This window comes from Marmota flaviventris, chromosome 4, assembly GCF_047511675.1.
Source record: "Marmota flaviventris isolate mMarFla1 chromosome 4, mMarFla1.hap1, whole genome shotgun sequence".
Lineage (NCBI taxonomy): Eukaryota > Metazoa > Chordata > Mammalia > Rodentia > Sciuridae > Marmota > Marmota flaviventris.
The window spans coordinates 25577774-25597275 of record NC_092501.1 but is presented as its reverse complement, the minus strand read 5'-3'; the positions used below and the strand labels follow the sequence as shown (position 1 = coordinate 25597275).

Below are 19502 nucleotides of genomic sequence, written 5' to 3'. Positions count from 1 at the left end.
GGGACAATATTCCTGTTAGAAGGAGTTTGCTGAAAAGAATTAACAAAGGCATAGAATCAACAAAGGCATAGAATCAACAATGCACAAATGCTTATACCCCTGTTTCTCATTTAATGCTCACAAAATCTTGGTAAGGCATAAAACAGAGATTAACAAAAGGAAGGTCCCTTAGCCAAGTGATGGAGTTGGGCTGGGCATGGTGGTGCTGGCCTAAAATCCCAGCCACTGGAAGCAGGCAAGTTTCAAGTTCAAGGCCAGTCTTGACCCAGTCTTAAAACAAAAGGGCTGGGATTGTAGCTCAGTGGTTAAGCACCCTGGTTCAATCCCTCATACCAATAAATAATTATAAAAAAATTAAAAGGGCTGAGGATATAGCTTGATGATAAGTCACCCCTGGGTTCAATCTCCAGTAACTGCTCCCACACACACACAAAAAAGTGGAATACAGGACTGAGTCCTAGGTTCCCCAGAAGCCAAAGGCCATACTTCTTGCTTTATATTCTATGGTAGGGAAACTGGAAAGGGCTGCAATGTGTGTTGTTTGTTTTCTTAGTAATCTATCTAGATTTACAGAAGAAAGATCTGGAACACCCTCCACAGACTAGAGGAAATCATATGGACTTGATATTGAGGTCCTAAACAGGGGTAGGAAGAGGAAAGACTCCTGCTCTAGGAATTAGAAGTGCTGGACTCCAGCTTGGCTGGGCCTCTTGCTTGTCCAAAAGTCACTGAATCCCTCTGAATCTCAATTTACTCATCTCTTTAAAAGGAGATAATAGCATTTAGCTCCTAGGTATACTGTGACTCAACAGAAAAATGTATGTGGGATTCTTAACACAGTTTAGGGTAGTAGTAAGAGCTCGGTGTTCCTTGTTGTTGTTGTTATTATTATTATTATTATTAGGAGGAGGAGGAGGAAGCTTGGCGCGGTGACAAACACCTGTAATCTCAGTGACTCTGAAGGCTGGGGCAGGAGGATTGCAAATTCAAGGCCAGCCCCAGCAATTTAGTGAGACTCCGGCTCAAAAGAAAAACATAAAAAGGTTTGGGGATGTAGCTCAGTAGTAAAGTGCCCCTGTGTTCAATCACCAGTACAAAGGAAAACAAAAACTAAAAATAGGGCCGGGGCTGTAGCTCAGTGGCAGAGCACTTGCCTAGTATGTGTGAGGCACACAGCTCAAGCTGGGCCTGTCCACCCTTGAGCGGCTCACAGTCCAGCATTAGGGAGTCCCAGGTCGTGCCACTATCATCTCCAAACCCTCCTCGGCTGTGCATTCAGGCAGTGCATAATGCTTGAAGGAAGGCTCCCAGGTCTGTTTGCTAGTGTCCACTGTTTTTGGTCGCTCAGGGCAAGAGCCCAAAATAAACATGGCTGCTGCAGCCTCAGGCCTGGGTCGCCTGCCAGAGCTGCGGTCCCGGAGCTGCGCAGAGCCAATCGCTGGGCGGGGGCGGAGGGAGAGAGCGGGGAAGCACCGGGCTTCGGGTGCGCAGGCTCACTGTCTCGCACCTGGCTTTCCGCAGCCTTGGAATTAGGCTTCGCCTGCTAGGATTACGGTGAGGGGCCGGCGGGTGGTCTGGGCTCCCCGGCAGGCGTGGGTTGGACTTGAGGCCAGTCTGACACAAATGACAAGCCCAAGTGGGGTAGGAAATGCTCTCTGCTCTGGGAGTCGTGGAGACTGTTTTCGGGGGTCCTTGAGGTGATCAGGTTGTGGATTTGGAGAGTTCTGGGTTCATGGCGGGAGAAGCTGGGTTCGAGGGTCAAGGCTGAAATCCGTGCAGAAAGGCTTGGGGTGTAGGGGGAAGGGGATGCAATGGGTCTGATAGCTCCCTGGGCATATGGGGTTGAGGGATGTCATGGGGCAGACGAGGATCCATTCATTGACATGACTCTTAACCTGGTGGCGCAGAACCACTTCGGAGGATTAAAAAATATATATATTTATTTTTGTAGTTGTAGATGGACAGCATGATTTTATTTTATTTTTATGTGGTGCTGAGGACTGAACCCAGTGCCTCACACTTGCAAGGCTAACACTCTGCCCCGGAGATACAGCCCCAGCCCACTTGGGAGGCTTTTTAAAAAACATTAATGTGCCAGGTGTGGTGGCACACGCCTGTAATCCCAGCGACTCCGGAGGCTGAGGCAGGAGGATCGCAAATTCGAGGACCGCCTGGGCAATTTAACAAGATTCTTTCTCAGAATTTTAAAATAAAAAGGGCTGATGGTGACAGTGATAGAGTACCCTTGGGTTTAAGCCCCAGTCCCGGAAAAAAAAAAAAAATTCGATAAGGGGACCCACCCTGAGAGATTCTGATTTTTATTGGTTTGAGGTAAGGCCTGATCCTGGGTATTTGCGAACCGCTCCACAGGTGGTTTTAATGTGTACACGTGTTTCAGTGCAGTAATTGAGTAAAGGGTTGATCCTGAACTTCTCAGTTGCTTGGAAGGGTCTTGGGGTGAAGCCGCTGTTTCTCCAGTGCCACCTGAGTTACCTGTGGGAGAGTGAGACGGAAGTCCCTTCCCCAGTGAGGTGAAAGTTCGTTTCTAGCCTGAGGAGGAGGATGGGACCATTCTTTTTGGAACAGAAGGTGCTGCCTCCCAGCAGTGCCCCTAAGACTGGACCCTGCTTTGGGAGACTGAGATGGAAGATGACTCCAGAGTTTGAAGCAGGAAACGGCAAACAATTCAGAGGTCAGCTGCTTATTGAGAAAATGGTCACACCTAATACTTGCTTTGTTTATAGTACCTTAAACTTTTATCTGTTCATCTGATACTCTGAGGACAAGCAGGGAATGGATTGTCTTGTCCATTTCACAGATGTGGGAGTAAACTCAGCTAGTTAGTGATAACATTCAGATCTGACCCTGGGCTCCTAACTCCAATTTTTTGCTTTTTAGTAGCTTCTCACTTCTGCACTCAACTGTTTTCCTACAGTGTTTGGTCCTTCTGAGGGTATCTTATCACTCACCCTCTTTCTGATGCTCATCATTCCAGGGTCCAGTCTGGCATTCTTGGTTTCCTCCCCTGACTCCATGGGCATTCCTTGAGCTACAGCCCCAGCCCCGGCCTCACTATCTTAGCCAGACCCTGTCTCAAAAAATAAAAAGGGTTGAGGTTGTAGTTCAGTGGTAGAACGCTTGCCTAGCATGTGTGGGGCACTGGGTTCCATCCTTAGAACCTCATAAAACTAACTAAATAAAATAAAGGTATTGTGTCCAATTACAACTGAAAAATATTTTTATTTTATTTATTTATTTTAAAAATATTTTTTAGTTGCCAATGGATTTTTTTAACTTTGTTTATTTATATGTGGTGCTGAGGATCGAACCCAGGGCCTCACACATGTTAGGCAGGCGCTCTACCACTGAACCACAACCCCAGCCCCTGAAAAATATTTTTAAAAAATGAAATAAAAAAATTAAAACCATAGGTTGGTTCAGAAATCAGGGTCATCTGTTTGCATTTCTAGTTTTTTGTTTATTTTTTTTTTTAATCTCCTAGGAGCCTGATGGGGTAAAGAGGGGAGAAAAAATGCTAGAGGGTTCCTTCCAAACAGATGTGATTCTGTCACCTCCCACCCCCAGTCAGTGTCTCCTCTTCCAGGATCCTCAGGATAGACTGTTGTGTGAGAGTTACAACAGCCTTCCTTCCTGATCTCGCCCCATTTCTGCCTCCCTCCTCTGAGCTCTCTGCCCACATTGTTTCTGTTTTTCTTAGCATGGGGCTGTGCATCGGTGAAAGCTTAATACTCTTTGCTAGTATAAATATTCCCTTTTCTGCCTATGTTGTTTTGTTTTAAATGTTTTACTCAGAGGGACACATCAAGCTTGCCTTTTTCTAATTCTCACAGCCAAGTGGAACAGCAAATTGGGGTACAGTAGGGTCTGGGGAATTTTCTCATGGTTGCTCTTTGAGGGCAGCAGGTGGATGCGCATATTGGCCTTTTAGGGGTAAGTAGACCTATCACGCATTAACTGAGCACCTGTATGTGGTGAAGGAGCCTGGTAGAGGCAGAGGTAAAAATCAGGGGCTGGGCTCACTGGTCCTGCCTTTCAGGAGCTTGTGGGCTGGAGGAGGGTAAGGGAAGCATTTGCATGCTTGATACTGGGGACAGGTATCTGAAAAGAAGAGAGAATCCTGACTTGGTATACCTGAGAAGGTTTATGACACTGACCTGGGTCTTGGATGAGCAGGATTTGCTGAGATGGTAGAAGAAGGTACATAGTAAGGTGAGAAATGCTAAATTTAAATGACTAAAAAGTCAAAAAATATTTTGAGGCCTGGGGTTGTAGCTCAGTGGTAGAGCACTTACCTAGCATGCGTGAGGCCCTGGGTTCGTCCCCAGCACCACATAAAAATAAACAAATAAGGGCTAGGACTGTAGCTCAAGTGACAAAGCACTTGCCTAGCATGTGTGAGGCACTGGGTTTAATCCTCAGCACCACATAAATATTAACAAAATAAAGGCATTCTGTCCATCTACAACTACAAAAAAATTTTAAAAATAAATAAAAATAAAGATATTGTGTCCATCTACAGCTAAAATAAATATAAAAAATAAACATTTTGAATCTTGGCTCCATTACCTAATAGCTCTGTGACCCTGGGACAGTTATTTAATCTTCAGAGCCTTGGTTTCTTCATCTATGAAATGTGGATGGGAGTAGCAACAGAGCTGTAGGGATTCACAATGTGAAAGCCAGGCATCCTCTAAATGCCTGAGAAATGGTATAGAGTTACATCTAGGATATCATGGATGGAACGGACAGCATGAACAAAGGTGGAGGTGGTATTTAAATAAGAATATTGGGGATGGCAGGTGAGAAAGGGATGTTCCGGGTACCAAGAGGCATCAGTGCTGGGTGCTGCAAAGACAACTTCAGTCATGGACTTATGGCGGGGGGTTGGGAGGGTCACTGACTCATCTTTTAAAAACCTGAAAATAAACTTCAGAGATAGGAAAAAAATTAGTAATAGCTATCATTTATTGAGTATTGTATGTACCAGGCATTTTGCTTGATGCTTTAGACTATTTAGATTGCTTTTGCATTTCAGCCACATAGCCAGCTGACAGGTTGGCATCAACATTCTACTGGTCCAGGGAGAGAGAATAGGGTGGACCCAAGGCCACCAACTGGGACTATTCTTAGGGCAGGGATGGGCTGTGGGACCTTCAGCAGACTTTGGTATAAGGTTTCAGTGGGGCGTGATGTTGGTTGCAGGTTACAGATGGCAGTTTATGCAGCTAGGCCAGCATGGGCTCCATGCTGCTCTTCCCTGGGAGAGGCAGGACTGCCTCTGCTGTGGTGGAGGAGAGTGGGGAGGAGAGTAGGGAAGGCTTTGCTGATGGAGGAGTGGAATCTGGAAAAGAAACTGATGAAGACCCCCCTTGTGCCCCTCTCCCATTCAAGGCTGATTCACCTGGACAGGGAGCTTTGCCTCCAGCTCAGAGTTACGGTGGAGCTTTGTCTCTGGCATTCGTTGGATGTATTTCTGCTCTTTGCCTTTTTCGACTTTGCCCTTTTTCCATCTTTTTCTCCAGTTCACTTACTTGTGTGAGGGACATGAGTACCAGGATATTCACCGGCTCCTACCCTGATCTGTTATAAGAAACAGGTAGTTTCTGAGCATCAACCATGTGACAGGCATGATGCTCTGGGTTTTCTGGACATTAATTTAATCCTTTCTGTACTCTTATACAGACAGACTTTATGGCCCCATTTTGCATGTGAGGAAACCAAGGCTAAGCCAGGGAGACTTGTCTGAGGTTATACTTTTAGGAAGTGCAGTTGGAATTTGAACTGGGCCTTTCTGATGCCAAAAGTTATAGCCTTTCCATCTCACCATGCTTTGAGATTTTCTAACATCACTCCAGGGGGAATAGGGAGCCAGCTGGTGGAGGCTGAGGACCTTAAGTGTTCACCTCCAATGACAATGGCAGGATACTGGGCATCTGCTTATGAGTCAGCAGGCTTTACTCCTTTTTTTAATATTTATTTTTTAGTTGTAGTTGGACACAATACCTTTATTTTATTTATTTATTTTTCTGTGGTGCTGAGGCTTGAACCCAGCGCCTTGCACGTGCTAGGCAAGCGCTCTACCATGAGCCAAAGTCCCAGCCCAGCTTCCTGCTTTTTGCCAAGTCTGTGGAGTTGAACAAGGGAGTTCTATGAAGCTCAGGGGGGATCAGAGAGAGTGACCTAAGTTAAGGATAGTGATGGGGGTGTATGTTGTGTTTTATGGCCCCCATGTCATAACCCTTGAGGGGCATCTCATTTAATTCTTACCCATTCTTGTATGGCAGGTCATGGGGCTTCCAATTTATTGGTGGGTAGAGAGATCCACTAGCCATCACATCTCAAGTTTTGGTACTCACTGTTTTGTGCTTAGTGCTTATAAGTATTTTCTCTTTGCCTCTTAACAACACCTTATGATTGAGGCACAGAGAGGTTAAGTAAATTGTTTCAGGTCATACAGATAGTAAATAGTAGAGTCAGGACATTTGAGAACTCCAGTCATGTCTTCTCTCCATTCTCTTTGAAAAGCATTGCCAGGTACACGCCTTTAATCCCAGCAACCTGGGAGGCTGAGGCATTGAGGCCAGCCTCAGTATCTTTTTTTGTAGTTGTAGATGGATAAAATGCCTTTATTTTATTTGTTTATTTTTATGTGGTGCTAAGGATTGAACCCAGTGCCTCACACATGCTAGGCAAGTGCTCTGTCACTGAGCTACAGACCTAGGCCCAGCCTCAGTATCTTAGCAAGACCTCAGCAACTCAGTAAGACTGTCTCTCGAAAAATAAAAAGGGGGGCTGAAGTTGTGGCTCAGTGGTAGAGCGCTTGCCTAGCATGTGTGAGGCACAGGGCTCAATCCTCAGCACCACATAAAACTAAATACAATAAAGGTATTGTGTCCAATTACAACTAAAATATATTTTTTAAAAAAGTAAAATAAAAAATTTAAAAGGGCCTAGGCTGGGTACAGTAGTGCACGCCTGTAATCCTAGTGACCTGGGAGGATCACATGTTTAAAGCCAGCCTCAGCAATTTAGTGAGGCCCTGTCTCAAAAAATAAAAAGGGCTGGGGATGTAGCTCAGTGGTAAAGCGCCCTTGGGCTCAATTCCCACTACAAAAAAAGAAAAAAAAGGAAAAAAAAGCAGTGTTGGAGGAAACTTAGGGTGATGGGTGATGGTGTCACAAGTGTACACATTATAACTTTCCTGACTGTACACTTTGAATATGTGCTTTTCTATATGTCAGTCACACCTCCATCTCTGAGGGAAAAAAGACAAGCATTTCCTCTGGGCTCACTTGGCCATGCTGCTGCCGTGGGTGAGGTAGGATCACTGTGGTCCAGTCCAGAGGAGATTCTCAAAGGGTTAGTGGTGGATTTCAGGTAGTTTTGACCACTTCTCTTGTGCTCCCACCATGAGGCCAGTGGCTCATCAGCCAGAGGAAACCTTTAAGGCCCTGAGGACAAGGACAGGTCCCTTGGAGGTGCTGCTGCTTCTCTTGGACTGGGGCCAAGGAAAATCAGATTTTGGCCCTCTGTGGGAGTGTGTGTGCATGGATACCTGAGCCACGGACAGGCTTGGGCTGAGGGTAATAGGCTCTCTGAGGATCAGCCCTTTGGAGTCCTTGGGCTGCCACAACAAATTACATAAATTGGATGGCTTAAAGTAACCATTTATTCTGTCATGATTCTGTATGGTAGAAATCTGAAGTCAGGGCGTAAGCAGGGTCATATTATTCTTGGAGGCTCTAGGGAAGCATCTTTCCATCCCTCTTGTAGCTACTGATGGTTGCTGGCAGTCCTCACATTCCTTGGCTTGTAGCTGCATCACTGATTCCTGCCTCATCTTCACATGGCCAGCTTCTCTGTGTCTAGATTTCCCTTTCCTTGTAAGGACACCTGTCATTAGGCCCATCCTAATTCTGTATGACTTCATTTTAACCTGGTTACAACTGTACAAATACCATTCCCTAATATGAGCATATTCATAGGTTGGGGAGTTAAGACTTGAACATATGATTCACAACATAAAATTTGAGAGGAGGAAGCCTCTGTGGCGTCCCTCAAAGGGTCAGATAGGCACATGTGGGAATCATTTTTCTGAAAAGAAAACAGTAGCTTTGAGTCTAAAAGAAGAGTCAGAAACTTAATGCCTTGCTGCTTAAAGAGTGTGGTTGCAGGGCTGGGGCTGTAGCTCGGTGCCAGAGCGCTTGCCTAGCATGTATGAGGCACTGGTTTTGAGCCTTAGCACTGCATAAAAATAAACAAATAAAATAAAGGTATGCTATCCATATCCAACTACAAAAAAAAAAAGTGTGGCTGCCACAGTCCGGCTGCAGCAAAATAACTGGGGGGTGACGAAGAACTTGTGTAGATTGATACAGCAGGAGTGGAAGCTGTTTATTGCAGGACAGGAGCAGTATTTATACATTCCACACAGCTTATCTAATTAGCGTAAACTAGATACATCAGTCAACCAATAAGGAATCTCCACACTTAATGGCTCGCTGGTGTTACTTCACAGACCACTCCCTCTGGCATTTTGCCAGGCACCATCCAGACTTGTTTACAGACTCTAACATGTGGCCACAGACTAGCAGCAGCCTCACCTGGAAGTGTTAGAAAAGCAGAATCTCAGGTCCCTCCCCAGACCCACTAAGTCAGCAGCTATATTTTAACAAAGTCCCCAGTAATTAAAATCTGACTTTTATTTCCTTTTCCTCTCATGGTGGGTCTGGCTCTCAATCTTTGTGCATGAGTCAGTTATTCATTCTCTCTCTCTCTCTCTCTCTCTCTCTCTCTCTCTCTCTCTCTGCAGTGCTAGGGATTGAACACTAGGACCTTGTGCAGGCTAGATTGGTGCCCTACCACTGAGTTACACCCCCACTCCATGGTCTTTCTTTGCATGGTGTGTTCTTGTGTTTCTGTCCCCTTGTGCTGATGCAGCCCATTTGTGGGCCATTTCTACACAGCTTGGAGTTTGCTAAGCCAGTCCCTTTGCTCATTCTTATTTATTTATTTATTTTTGTGGTGCTGGGGATTAATCCCAGGGCCTTGTGCATGCAAGGAAAGCACTCTACTAACCGAGCTATATCCCTAGCCCCCCTTTGCTCATTCTTGGGCTGTATCCTGCTTTTTAAAAAAATATTTATTTGTTAGATTTAGGTGGACATAATATCTTCATTTTACATTTATGTGGTGCTGAGGATCGAACCCGGTGCCTTGTGCATGCTAGGTGAGCACTCTACCACTGAGCCACAACTTCAGCCCCTGTATCCTGCTTTTTGCTGTTTATAAATGTCGCCGCTGTGAACATCTCTCTCCATATTCCTTTGTAGTTAGTTTGTTAGAATGGAATTTCTGTAATCAAGTGCATGAGCAGTGTGGACTCTTATATTATTTATTTTTTGTGGTACTGGCAGTAGAACCCAGGGCCTTGTGCATGTTAGGCAAGCACTCTACCACTGAGCTATATCCCTGGCCCACGTCTTTTTTTTTTTTTGGTACTGGGGATTGAACTTGGGGGTACTTAACCACTGAGCCATATTCCAAGCCCTTTTAATTTTTTTTTTTATTTTGAGACAGGGTCTCACTAAGTTGCTTAGGGCCTCGCTGATTTGCTGAGGTTGGCTTTGAACTTGTGATTCTCCTGCCTTAGCTTCCAGAGTTGCTGGGATTACATCTTATCATTCTTATCACAGTGCAGACATGACACTGGGTTTCTTCCCTTCTCTCCAACAATGTACATGAGAACCTGATTTGGGAAGACAAATAGCAGAAAATGTTTTTATGTCAGACAGATCTGAGTGCAATATGTTACTTTTTTGCTGTGTGACATTGGTCAAGATACCATCTCTGAACTTGGGGTTGCTCTCCTATAAAATCATAATAATGCTATAAACTTTGTAGGTATTTTGTAAAGATAATAATGACACTATCATCCAGGCAAGGTGGTGCATGCCTGTAATCCCAGTGGCCTGGGAGGCTGAGGCAGGAGGATCGCAAGTTCAAAGCCAGCCTCAGCAACAGTGAGACACTAAGCAACTCAGTGAGACCCTGTCTCTAGATAAAAATACAAAATAAGGCTGGGGATGTGGCTCAGTGGTTGAGTGCCTCTGAGTTCAATCCTAATACCCTGCCCCCCGCAAAAAAAGCAACACCATCAACATCAACATTCATTATTGAGCGCTTTCTGTGAATCCTTAAATTCTTTTTTTTTTTAAAGAGAGAGAGAGAATTTTTAATATTTATTATTTTTTTTTTAGTTTTCGGCGGACACAACATCTATGTTTGTATGTGGTGCTGAGGATCGAACCCGGGCTGCATGCATGCCAGGCGAGCGCGCTACCACTTGAGCCACATCCCCAGACCCAACCTTAAATTCTTTTTTAAAAGCATTTTTAAATTTACTTTTTAAAAAATTAACCCTTACATTATTTTGCAAAGTGGGTATAATCATCCCTTTTCTCATTTTACAGAAAAAGAAACAAAAACTTGGATTAAGGGCTGGGACATAGCTCTGTTGATAGAGTGCTTGCCTCGCATGCACAAGGTCCTGGGTTTGATCCCCAACACCAAAAAATAAAAAACAAACCAAAAAAACCTTGGATTCCATTACAAGTTAACTTATCTGAGGATGCACTGTAAGTACATCATGTGCCCAAGTCCCAGGCGGTCACGTCCAGACCATTAAGGTTGCACAGTGTGGATGTAAAAAGATACTGAGCATCCAGCCCTAGCACACAGCCTACCCCAACACTTGTAGAGTGCCTGCCTTCTCTTCCAAGAGGCCTTATCAGTTTTGTTGAGTTACTTCCAGAGTAATGGTAACTTGGCATTGTTGTCCTCCATTGGTGATTCTCCATATTTGTTTTATGTATAAACTCTCTCCCACTGGAAATGAGTGTGTGTGCATTTGGTACTAACAAAAAAGTGTGTGTGATTGAACCCCAGGGCCTTGCATGTGCTAGGCAAGTTCTCTACCATTTTTTTTCCCCCTGAGACAGTGTCTCATTCAGTTCCCAGGCTGGCCTTGAACTTGCAATTTATTTATTTATTTATTTGGTATTGGCAGTTGAATCCAGGGGGCACTCAATCACCGAGCCACATCCCCAGGTCCTTTTTTTTTTTTTTGTACTCGAGGGCACTCAACCACTGAGCTACATCCCCAGCCCTATTTTGTATTTTATTTAGAGACAGGGTCTCACTGAGTTGCTTAGCTCCTCACCATTGCTGAGGCTGACTTTGAACTTGCAATCCTCCTGCCTCAGCCTCCCAAGCTGCCCCCAGCCCTTTTTTATGTTTTATTTAGAGCCAGGTCTCACTGAGTTGCTTAGGGCCTCACTAAGTTGTTGAGGCAGGCTTTGAATTTGTGATCCTTCTGCCTCAGCCTCCCAAGCCACTGGGATTATAGTTGTGCACCACCAAGTCCTGGCTGCAATACATTTTTTTTTTTTTGCAGGGGTGGGGGGCTAATACTGGGGATTGAGCCCAGGTCCTTACACAGTACCCTACCACAGAATTACACCCCAGCCCTGGCCTTTCACATGTAATTCTTTTGCCTTAGCCTTGCAAGTAGCTGGGATTACAGGATGTGCTCCCACACCTGGCTGAAAATGAGTTTACATTTAAAAATTTTTTTTTATTTTTTTAGTTGTTGATTGATGTTTATTTATTTACTTATATGTGATGCTGAGAATCGAACCCAGTGCCTCACCCATGCTAGGTAAGCACTCTACCACTGAGCCACAACCCCAGCTCATTTAAATTCTAATTTTTTTTGTGGGGGGGGATTGAACCCTGGGCCTTGTGCATGCAAGGCAAGCACTCTACCAACTAAGCTATATCCCCACCCCAAGTTTTTTTTTAAATTTTTTTTTTTAGTTGTAGATGGACATAATACCTTTATTTTATTTGTTTATTTTTTTTTTTTAATGTGGTGCTAGGAATCAAACACAGTGCCTCACCCATGCTGGGCAAGTGCTCTACCTCTGAGCCACAACCCCGGCCCTGAAAATGAGTTTTTAAAGGTCTCAGAGCACAGGGTTAGGAACAGAGTAGTCTCTGATCATTGCTGCTAACTGGCTCTTTCTTTTCCAGGGACAAGAATGGGGAGACTGCTGGTAGCCATGAGCTCCTGGGGTTAAATCAGGCTGGTAGTCATGGGGCTGGGATGGCCCCAGGCCTGGTTATTGGGCCTGCCCACAGCTGTGGTCTATGGCTCCCTGGCCCTCTTCACCTCCATCCTGCACAATGTGTTCCTGCTCTACTATGTGGACACCTTTGTCTCAGTGTACAAGATCAACAAAGTAGCCTTCTGGGTTGGAGAGGTAGGGTCAGCACTGGGCAGTCAGCCTGGTGGGTGCATAGGCTGCTAGGTAGATGGCAGGTGCTGGGTCTCACCTATTCAGGGACATAAGGCAGGCCAGGTTGCCTACCAAGACTCAGCCAGAAAAGCTGGTGGAGGCTTTGATGACTTCTCAGTGGGGATTAGATTAGTTTCCTGGCTATTGTCATATATTCATTGTTCTTTACGTTCATGTACAGTACAATCACACATGCTAATTTGTCATCTGGTTATACTTACTAGCTGGGCCCTGGATGAGGCATTGATAAGTGAGTGGCTGGGAGTGTGGGTCTAAGCAGAGGAACTGACCGCAAGGTCTGCAGGCAGCACAGCTGGGGCCATCTTTGAGGGGTGGGGAGTTCTGCTAGAAGCTGCCTGGACCCCACTGTGCCCATCTCCTTTTGTCTGTAGACGGTGTTTCTCCTGTGGAACAGCCTCAATGACCCCCTCTTCGGCTGGCTAAGTGACCGCCAGTTCCTCAGCTCTCAGCCCTGGTTTGTATTTGGGGATGGCTCAAAAGAGCTTCAGTTCCCACCTGTCTCTTATACTGGAGGACCCCTGCCTGCATTGGGGTGGGGAAAGAAAGGCCAGTTCAAGTGTTGGATGTGGATCCACTCCCTTCCCAGGGGCCAGGGCAGGCTCTGTCCAAGTTGAAAAATTGGCTTTGCCTAACCCCTGCCTTGCTTACCAGGGAAGAGACTGACCCCGGCTTGGCTTATGTGGCTTCTCAGAACCCTGCGCAGCAAACACCCTATGCTGCTCCCATCAGATTCCCTTTCCTCCATGCTTGGGCTCATCACTGCCCCCAAGCCTGAGAAGTGGGTATCCCACTGCCCTTTGGCCATCAACTGACAGACTAGAGGGGGGCGGGTAGGGCAGAGGAAAGAGTGTGCCCACTGGTAAGCTGTGTTTCCTAAGTTGGAGACTGGAGACTGGGTGCATCCTGATGTGTACCCTACATTCAAGGCCTCTGTCCCTCCTCTGAGGCCCGGACGGGAACTGGGGCCAGCCAAGGCCAAAAGGGCATTTCCCAACACCCTCCTCTCCCTGGCAGGTCAGGCGCCAGGCTCTCCTCAAGGGCTGTGGTGCTGGCACGGGTACGGGCGCTGGGCAGACACGGGCCACTGCTGGCACTGTCCTTCCTGGCATTCTGGGTGCCTTGGGCCCCAGCTGGCCTACAGTTCTTGCTGTGCCTGTGCCTCTATGATGGCTTCCTGACACTCGTGGACCTTCACCATCATGCCTTGTTGGCCGACCTGGCACTCTCGGCCCACGACCGCACCCATCTCAACTTCTACTGCTCCCTCTTCAGTGCAGCTGGCTCCCTCTCTGTCTTTGCCTCCTACGCCTTTTGGAACAAGGAGGACTTCTCCTCCTTCCGCGCCTTCTGCGTGGCACTGGCTGCTGGCTCTGGGCTGGGCTTTCTGGGGGCCACGCAACTACTGAGGCGGCGGGTTGAAGTGGCTGGAAAGGACCCTGGGTGCTCAACCCTGGCCATGGATGGTGGGTGAGTGGCCATCCCTGTCTCTCCAGGTACAAAATCTGATTTCAATGCTGGGATCCTAGGCTGATGCTGAGTCCTTTGGCTGATGGGTGGCTGCTCTAGGGTGGGAGCAGACTCTGGCCCAGCCCCAGCAGTTCTCAACTCCCCTCTGCCCATAGCCTGTATGGAGAGGAGCTGCTAGTGGGCAGTGAGGAAGTGGGCAGCATCACCTTGGGCCAATACCTCCGGCAGCTGGCACGCCACCAAAACTTCCTGTGGTTCGTGGGCATGGACCTGGTGCAGGTATTGGGAATGGTATCTTTCCCCCAGTGACTGGGCTATCTCACACTCTAGTGGACAGGTGCCTCAGGAGTTGGGCACTTAGGAGGCCTTGCTGGGCAATTTGGTGACAGGGACAAGGTTGGGATATTAAACCTGGGTCATAGCATTCTCTCTGAATGATTTCAGGTAGGTCTCAGCCTCTCTGGGTAGCCTTATCCTTACTTATAAAGTGAGGGATGAAAGATTGTCTCCTATTGGGACTCTGTTATAATCTTTTTAAAACACCAGGTGCCACTCCTAAAACCCATGTAGTGTACAAATTAGCCACATTTAGAAATCAATTTTTTTTAATGTCTTGAGACTTGTTTTACTAATGTGTTTTCAATTAAAAGAAAAACTTATTCCAATTACCATTTTATTATGTCTCTAACTTTTTGATAACCAACAGGAATGTGGCTTTAGATCTTTTTTCTGGCATGTTCCATGTTTAGGGACTTGGGGACAGAAGCCAGTTCTCTACTGCTCTGAGGACCAGGGGACATGTGCTTCCCCTATTGGCTTATGGCCCTGCTGGGGTCACCCTCCTTACTGCCCTGTTGGCTTATAGGTGTTCCACTGCCACTTCAACAGCAACTTCTTCCCCCTCTTCCTGGAGCATCTGCTGTCAGACCACATCTCCCTCTCCACTGGCTCCTTCCTGTTGGGTGAGTGGGTGCCTCAGGCAGGCTAAAGGACAGAGGCTGTACCCAGAGCCCCTAGCCCAGCTGCAGGCGTGGTCTAGCTGAAGGCCAGGTGGCAGAGGGCGGGGATGAATCTGCCAGGGGATTGCACCTTGGGGCCAGCTCTGTTTTCCTGAGGTGGTGGGTTTCCGGGAGGGACTGATGCACAGGCTAATCCTCTTGGTGATGGTGCCACCCAGAGGCATTATGGTGCAGTGCAGTGGTTGCTTAGCAGTGAGGACTATATCTGGTAAGCCTGGGTGTGTCTTGACCATGTTCTCTCCCTGGGTGGTCTTCAGTATGTCATTTTTTGGGGTCTCCCTTTCTCACGTGTAAAGTAAGGAGAAAGCCTGGATGTGTGGGCTCCATATCCGTGGACTCAACCAACCACAGATTAAAAATATTCAGGAAAAAAAATCGCATCTGCATTAAACATATAGTCTTTTTTTCTTGTCATTAGCCCCTAAACAATATAGTTTATATCAATATGTATCAAATAGTATGACAATTTATATTTATATATTAAATAGTGTGACAATTATTTATATGACATGTATATGGTATTAGGTATTATAAGTAATAGGAGATAATTTAAAGTGTGTATGTGGGATGTGAGTAAATCAGATGCAAATACTATGTCATTTTATATAAAGGACTTAAACATCTATGGATTTTGTTTTCCCTGGGTGATCCTGGAATCAGTCTCCTGAGGATACCAAGGGACAACTCTTATTTACTTTAAAGGCTTGGGAAGATTAGATATAAACATGTGGTGTGGTGATACACACTTATAATCCCAGCTACTCCAGAGACTGACGCAGCAGGATCACAAGTTCAAAGCCAGCCTGGTCAAGTTAGCCAGACCTTGTCTCAAAATAAAATTTCAAAGGGCCGGGAAAGCCAGGCATGTTTGCATGTCTGTAATTCAGGCAACTCTGGAGGCTGAGACAGAAGGATTGCAAGTTCAAAGCTAGCCTCAGCAACTTAGTGAGACCATGTCTCAAAATTTTTATAAAGGATTGTAAATATAGCTCAGCATCCTTGGATTCAATCCCCAGTACCCCCCCCAAAAAAAAAAAAAAAAAAAGAAAGAAGGAAAGGGCTAGGGAAGTAGTTCAGTGGTATTAAATTTGCCTGGTATATGCAAGGCCCTGGGTTTAATCCCCAGTGCCAAAAAGAAAAATTAAAAAGTGTGTGACACTCTTAGCACAGAGCCCAGCACATTGTTAGTGTGCAGTTGATGCAAAGTCTGATTCTTAGAGTTACAATGTCAATCACTGCTGAGGCTATGGCAGTGCCCCTGACAAGGCAAGGCCCTCTTCCTTCCCCAGGTGTCTCCTATGTCGCTCCCCATCTCAACAACCTCTACTTCCTGCCCCTGTGTCAGCGCTGGGGCGTCTACGCAGTAGTGCGGGGTCTCTTTCTGCTCAAGCTGGGCCTTAGCCTGCTCATGCTGGTGGCTGGCCCAGACCATCCTGGCCTGCTCTGCTTCTTCATCGCCAGGTATGCTTCTGCTCGCACTCATCCCCGCCCCCACCCCCACCCCTTTATCCCACCTTTCACCCTTGCCTACTCCCTCTGCTGGCAGCAACCGTGTTTTCACTGAGGGCACCTGCAAGCTGTTGACCCTGGTGGTCACTGACCTGGTGGATGAGGACCTGGTGCTGAACCATCGTAAACAGGCGGCCTCAGCGCTTCTCTTTGGCATGGTTGCCCTGGTGACCAAACCAGGCCAGACCTTTGCCCCACTGCTGGGCACCTGGCTGCTCTGCTTCTATACAGGTGAGGCTCCACGGGTACAGCTTACCCGGAACACCACCTGACAATCTTGTCTCTGGGTCCAGTGAGGAAGAGAAAATGGCCACTTGCTAGGCCCAGGCTATCCTGGGCTGCTAACCAGGATAGCCTTTCCCACACAGGTAGAGGAACTTGGTCTCAGATTCATTTATTCTTTCATTAATTTGTTCATCCATTCAGTGAGTATAGAACACCTACTCTGTGTGCTGGGGAGATCACAATGAGTAACAGACAAGGTCTTTGTTATCACAGATCTTATACTCTAATTGGGAGCAGGATGTTGGCAATAAACAACAAACAAGAATGTATCAAATAATGGTGAGTGTCTGGTAAAATAGATGGGGAAAGATGAGACCCTGTGGCTGAGAAGCCGCTAAATATGGCTATACAAGGCCTCTCCTTGAAAGTGACCCTCAGGATGTGAACTGAATGGCAAGGTTTGGTCAAGAAAAGGTCTCAGTGAATAATAGGCAGAGGGGATGGCAAATGTGCAATTGATGCAAACTCTGATTCTGAGAGTTACAATGTGTATCAGGAGATTTGGAGAGAACTTTGTACAGGGTTTGGATTTTATTTGTTGCACAGGGAAGATATTGGGAGAGTTACAAGCTGTGCAGTGACATGGTCTGATTTTGTTTGTTTGTTTATTTATTTATTTTGCGGTACTATGGATTGAACTCAGGACCTCTCATGCCCAGGAAAGTATTCTACCACTGAGCTACACCTCCCAGCTTTTTAATTTTTTGTGGTGCTTGAGGTTGAATCCATGGCCTTGTGCATATAAAGGCAAACACTCCACCAACTGAGCTTTATCCCTAGCCCCTCCCAGCTCTTTTTAAAAATTCCTATTTTGAGACAGGGTCTCACTAAGCTGCCTAGGCTAGCCTTGAACTTGTGATCCTCCTGCCCCCCCCTCCCCGCCCCACCTGCCAGTAGCTGGGAATCCAGGAATGGATCACCATGCCTGCTCTGATGGATGTTTTGGAAAGTTCACTGTGGCTATTTTATGGGAGGACAGATTGGATCATAGGGAAGCCAGAGTGGGAATAGCAGGAGGATAATTGGAAGACTGTGACAGAGGCAATGGAGTGTTTGAGCCAGTGTGGTGGCAGGCGGGATGCATTTTGGAGTTGGAGGAGACAAAGACTGGGTATTGGAGAGTGATGAAGTTAACTAAGGAATTGAGGCAGGCCTGCAGGATTTGGCCTGAATTATTGGGTAGATGGTGGTGTCATTCACAAAAAGGGAAGATTGGGAGGAGCAGGTTTAGGGGAGGCATCAAGAGTTGTGGTTTGGGACACATGACATTTGAAATGTCACTCCATGGACTTTGGAAAGGAACTGGCTGACCATATACTTTCTATGCTCTCTTGTCCTAGGTCATGATCTTTTCCAACAGCCTCCAATGACCCCTGTTGGGAGTGCCCAGCCCTGGCCAGAGCCACCAGCTCCAGCCCCAGCACAGGCCCCCACGCTCCGCCAGGGCTGCTTCTACCTGCTGGTGCTGGTACCTATCACTTGTGCACTGCTGCAGCTCTTCACCTGGTCCCAGTTCACACTGCACGGGAGGCGCCTGCACATGGTCAAGGCCCAGCGCCAGAATTTGGCACAGGTCCAAACCCTGGACATTAAGACAGTGTGAGAGGTGCAGTAAGGCTACCCTGTTGAGGACACTGCCCCAGTCAGGGAGCAGGAGCCACTTTTGCCAGTGTCCTGCTAGTGCACCTTCTTTGGGTGCAGCATAGAGGAGATGGCAGATGGGAGCTCCTGGAACTTAGCTAGGAATGTCATTGAAGTCTTTTCCTCCCTAGCTGCCTGGCTCAGTTTGAGCAAGGGCTGGGCTGTATGTGCTCAGAGACATGGTTCCTCTGTGGGGCAGGAGGAAAGAGGACCAGAAGGGATGGGACTACATGTGGTGACTGCCACGGGGCATGGAGGCCCATCCTACTGTCAGCTAGGGCTGGCTGCTCTAGCGGGCTTGAGAACCACTTTTGATAACACAACTGCTCCCTTTTGCCTAGTCAAGGGAAGCCTACTCTAAGTGCCACTTGCCACTGCCTCCTAGTGTTTTTTTTTCAGAGGGTTCTTCTTTAGCTGTTTGAAGTAGCATGTTCCTTCTGCTGCAGGACTCTCCCATCAATACACCTCTGGAGAAGCTCATTTTGTTACAGATTGATTAAAGCCAGTCATTCCTACTCCTTAGGTCCATGTAAGAGAGAGGGAGGGAAAGAGAGCTGGGTTGGTGGGAATGGGAGTGGGAATCCTATTCCTCACTCAACAGGTAAAACACCCGAAGAGGATTTTCCTAAATAAAAGGTGGCTATCTGCATCAGACTTGCTGGGGTGCAGGGACAAGAATGCAGATTGCTGGTTTCATGGGTACTGGAGGCCAAAGTGACTTTCAGGCCTGGAGTCGGCCATCCCAGTGTATTTCCCAGGCACTGCTGCTAGACATGGTCATCAAACAGGAGTCTCTATTGGGTCAGAGGTTCTCAGCCTGGGGACTACCTGGGCTTCAAAAAGTATCAAATTCTGACTTATTAGGGCTTGAATATGACCTGAGTAGTAGTAAGATTTCAAAAACCTCTGTAGATGATTTTTCTTGTGACTGGGATTGAAAACCATTGTTCTGGGCCAGCATGTTTCAGCCTTGGCACTAGAGATACTAGGGCAATTTGCATTGCATGTTACCATCCTTGGCTTCTACTTACCAGATGCCAATAGCAACCTCCCAAACATGTGATAACCAAACATGTCTCCAGATAGCAAGTTGTGTCCTAGGGGCAAAACTGACTCCAACTGGGACTCATTGCTTAAGGCCAGAGATTTTGAGGATCTGCTCAGGGATCAAAAGGTAGGC

General features: G+C 46.8%; 1 protein-coding gene across 5 annotated transcripts; it reads left to right on the top strand.

The window, feature by feature from the left end:
* Positions 1–1468: 1468 nt before the first annotated feature.
* On the top strand, positions 1469–18971 carry Mfsd13a (major facilitator superfamily domain containing 13A). Of its 5 annotated transcripts, none has more exons than XM_071610959.1 (10): positions 1481–1554; positions 11712–11740; positions 12115–12344; positions 12773–12855; positions 13416–13868; positions 14024–14147; positions 14734–14830; positions 16177–16348; positions 16434–16627; positions 18022–18971. In XM_071610959.1, exons 3-10 carry the CDS (start codon positions 12177–12179, stop codon positions 18282–18284), a joined length of 1554 nt encoding a protein of 517 aa, XP_071467060.1. In that variant the 5' UTR covers positions 1481–1554; positions 11712–11740; positions 12115–12176; the 3' UTR covers positions 18285–18971. The 5 variants fall into 5 exon arrangements, with proteins under 5 accessions (XP_027786165.2, XP_071467060.1, XP_071467057.1 ...); XM_071610956.1 differs by having other exon boundaries at positions 11669–11740; XM_071610958.1 differs by lacking the exon at positions 11712–11740 and adding an exon at positions 2607–2692.
* Positions 18972–19502: the final 531 nt, after the last annotated feature.

Bases quoted from the DNA above. Each gene is read 5' to 3' on its own strand.
- Mfsd13a (XM_027930364.2), top strand. From the start codon at position 12,177: ATGGGGCTGGGATGGCCCCAGGCCTGGTTATTGGGCCTGCCCACAGCT. The intron at 16,349-16,433 runs GTATGCTTCTGC...CTCTGCTGGCAG, and splicing joins CTCTGCTTCTTCATCGCCAG to CAACCGTGTTTTCACTGAGG. The intron at 16,628-18,021 runs GTGAGGCTCCAC...CTCTTGTCCTAG, and splicing joins GCTGCTCTGCTTCTATACAG to GTCATGATCTTTTCCAACAG.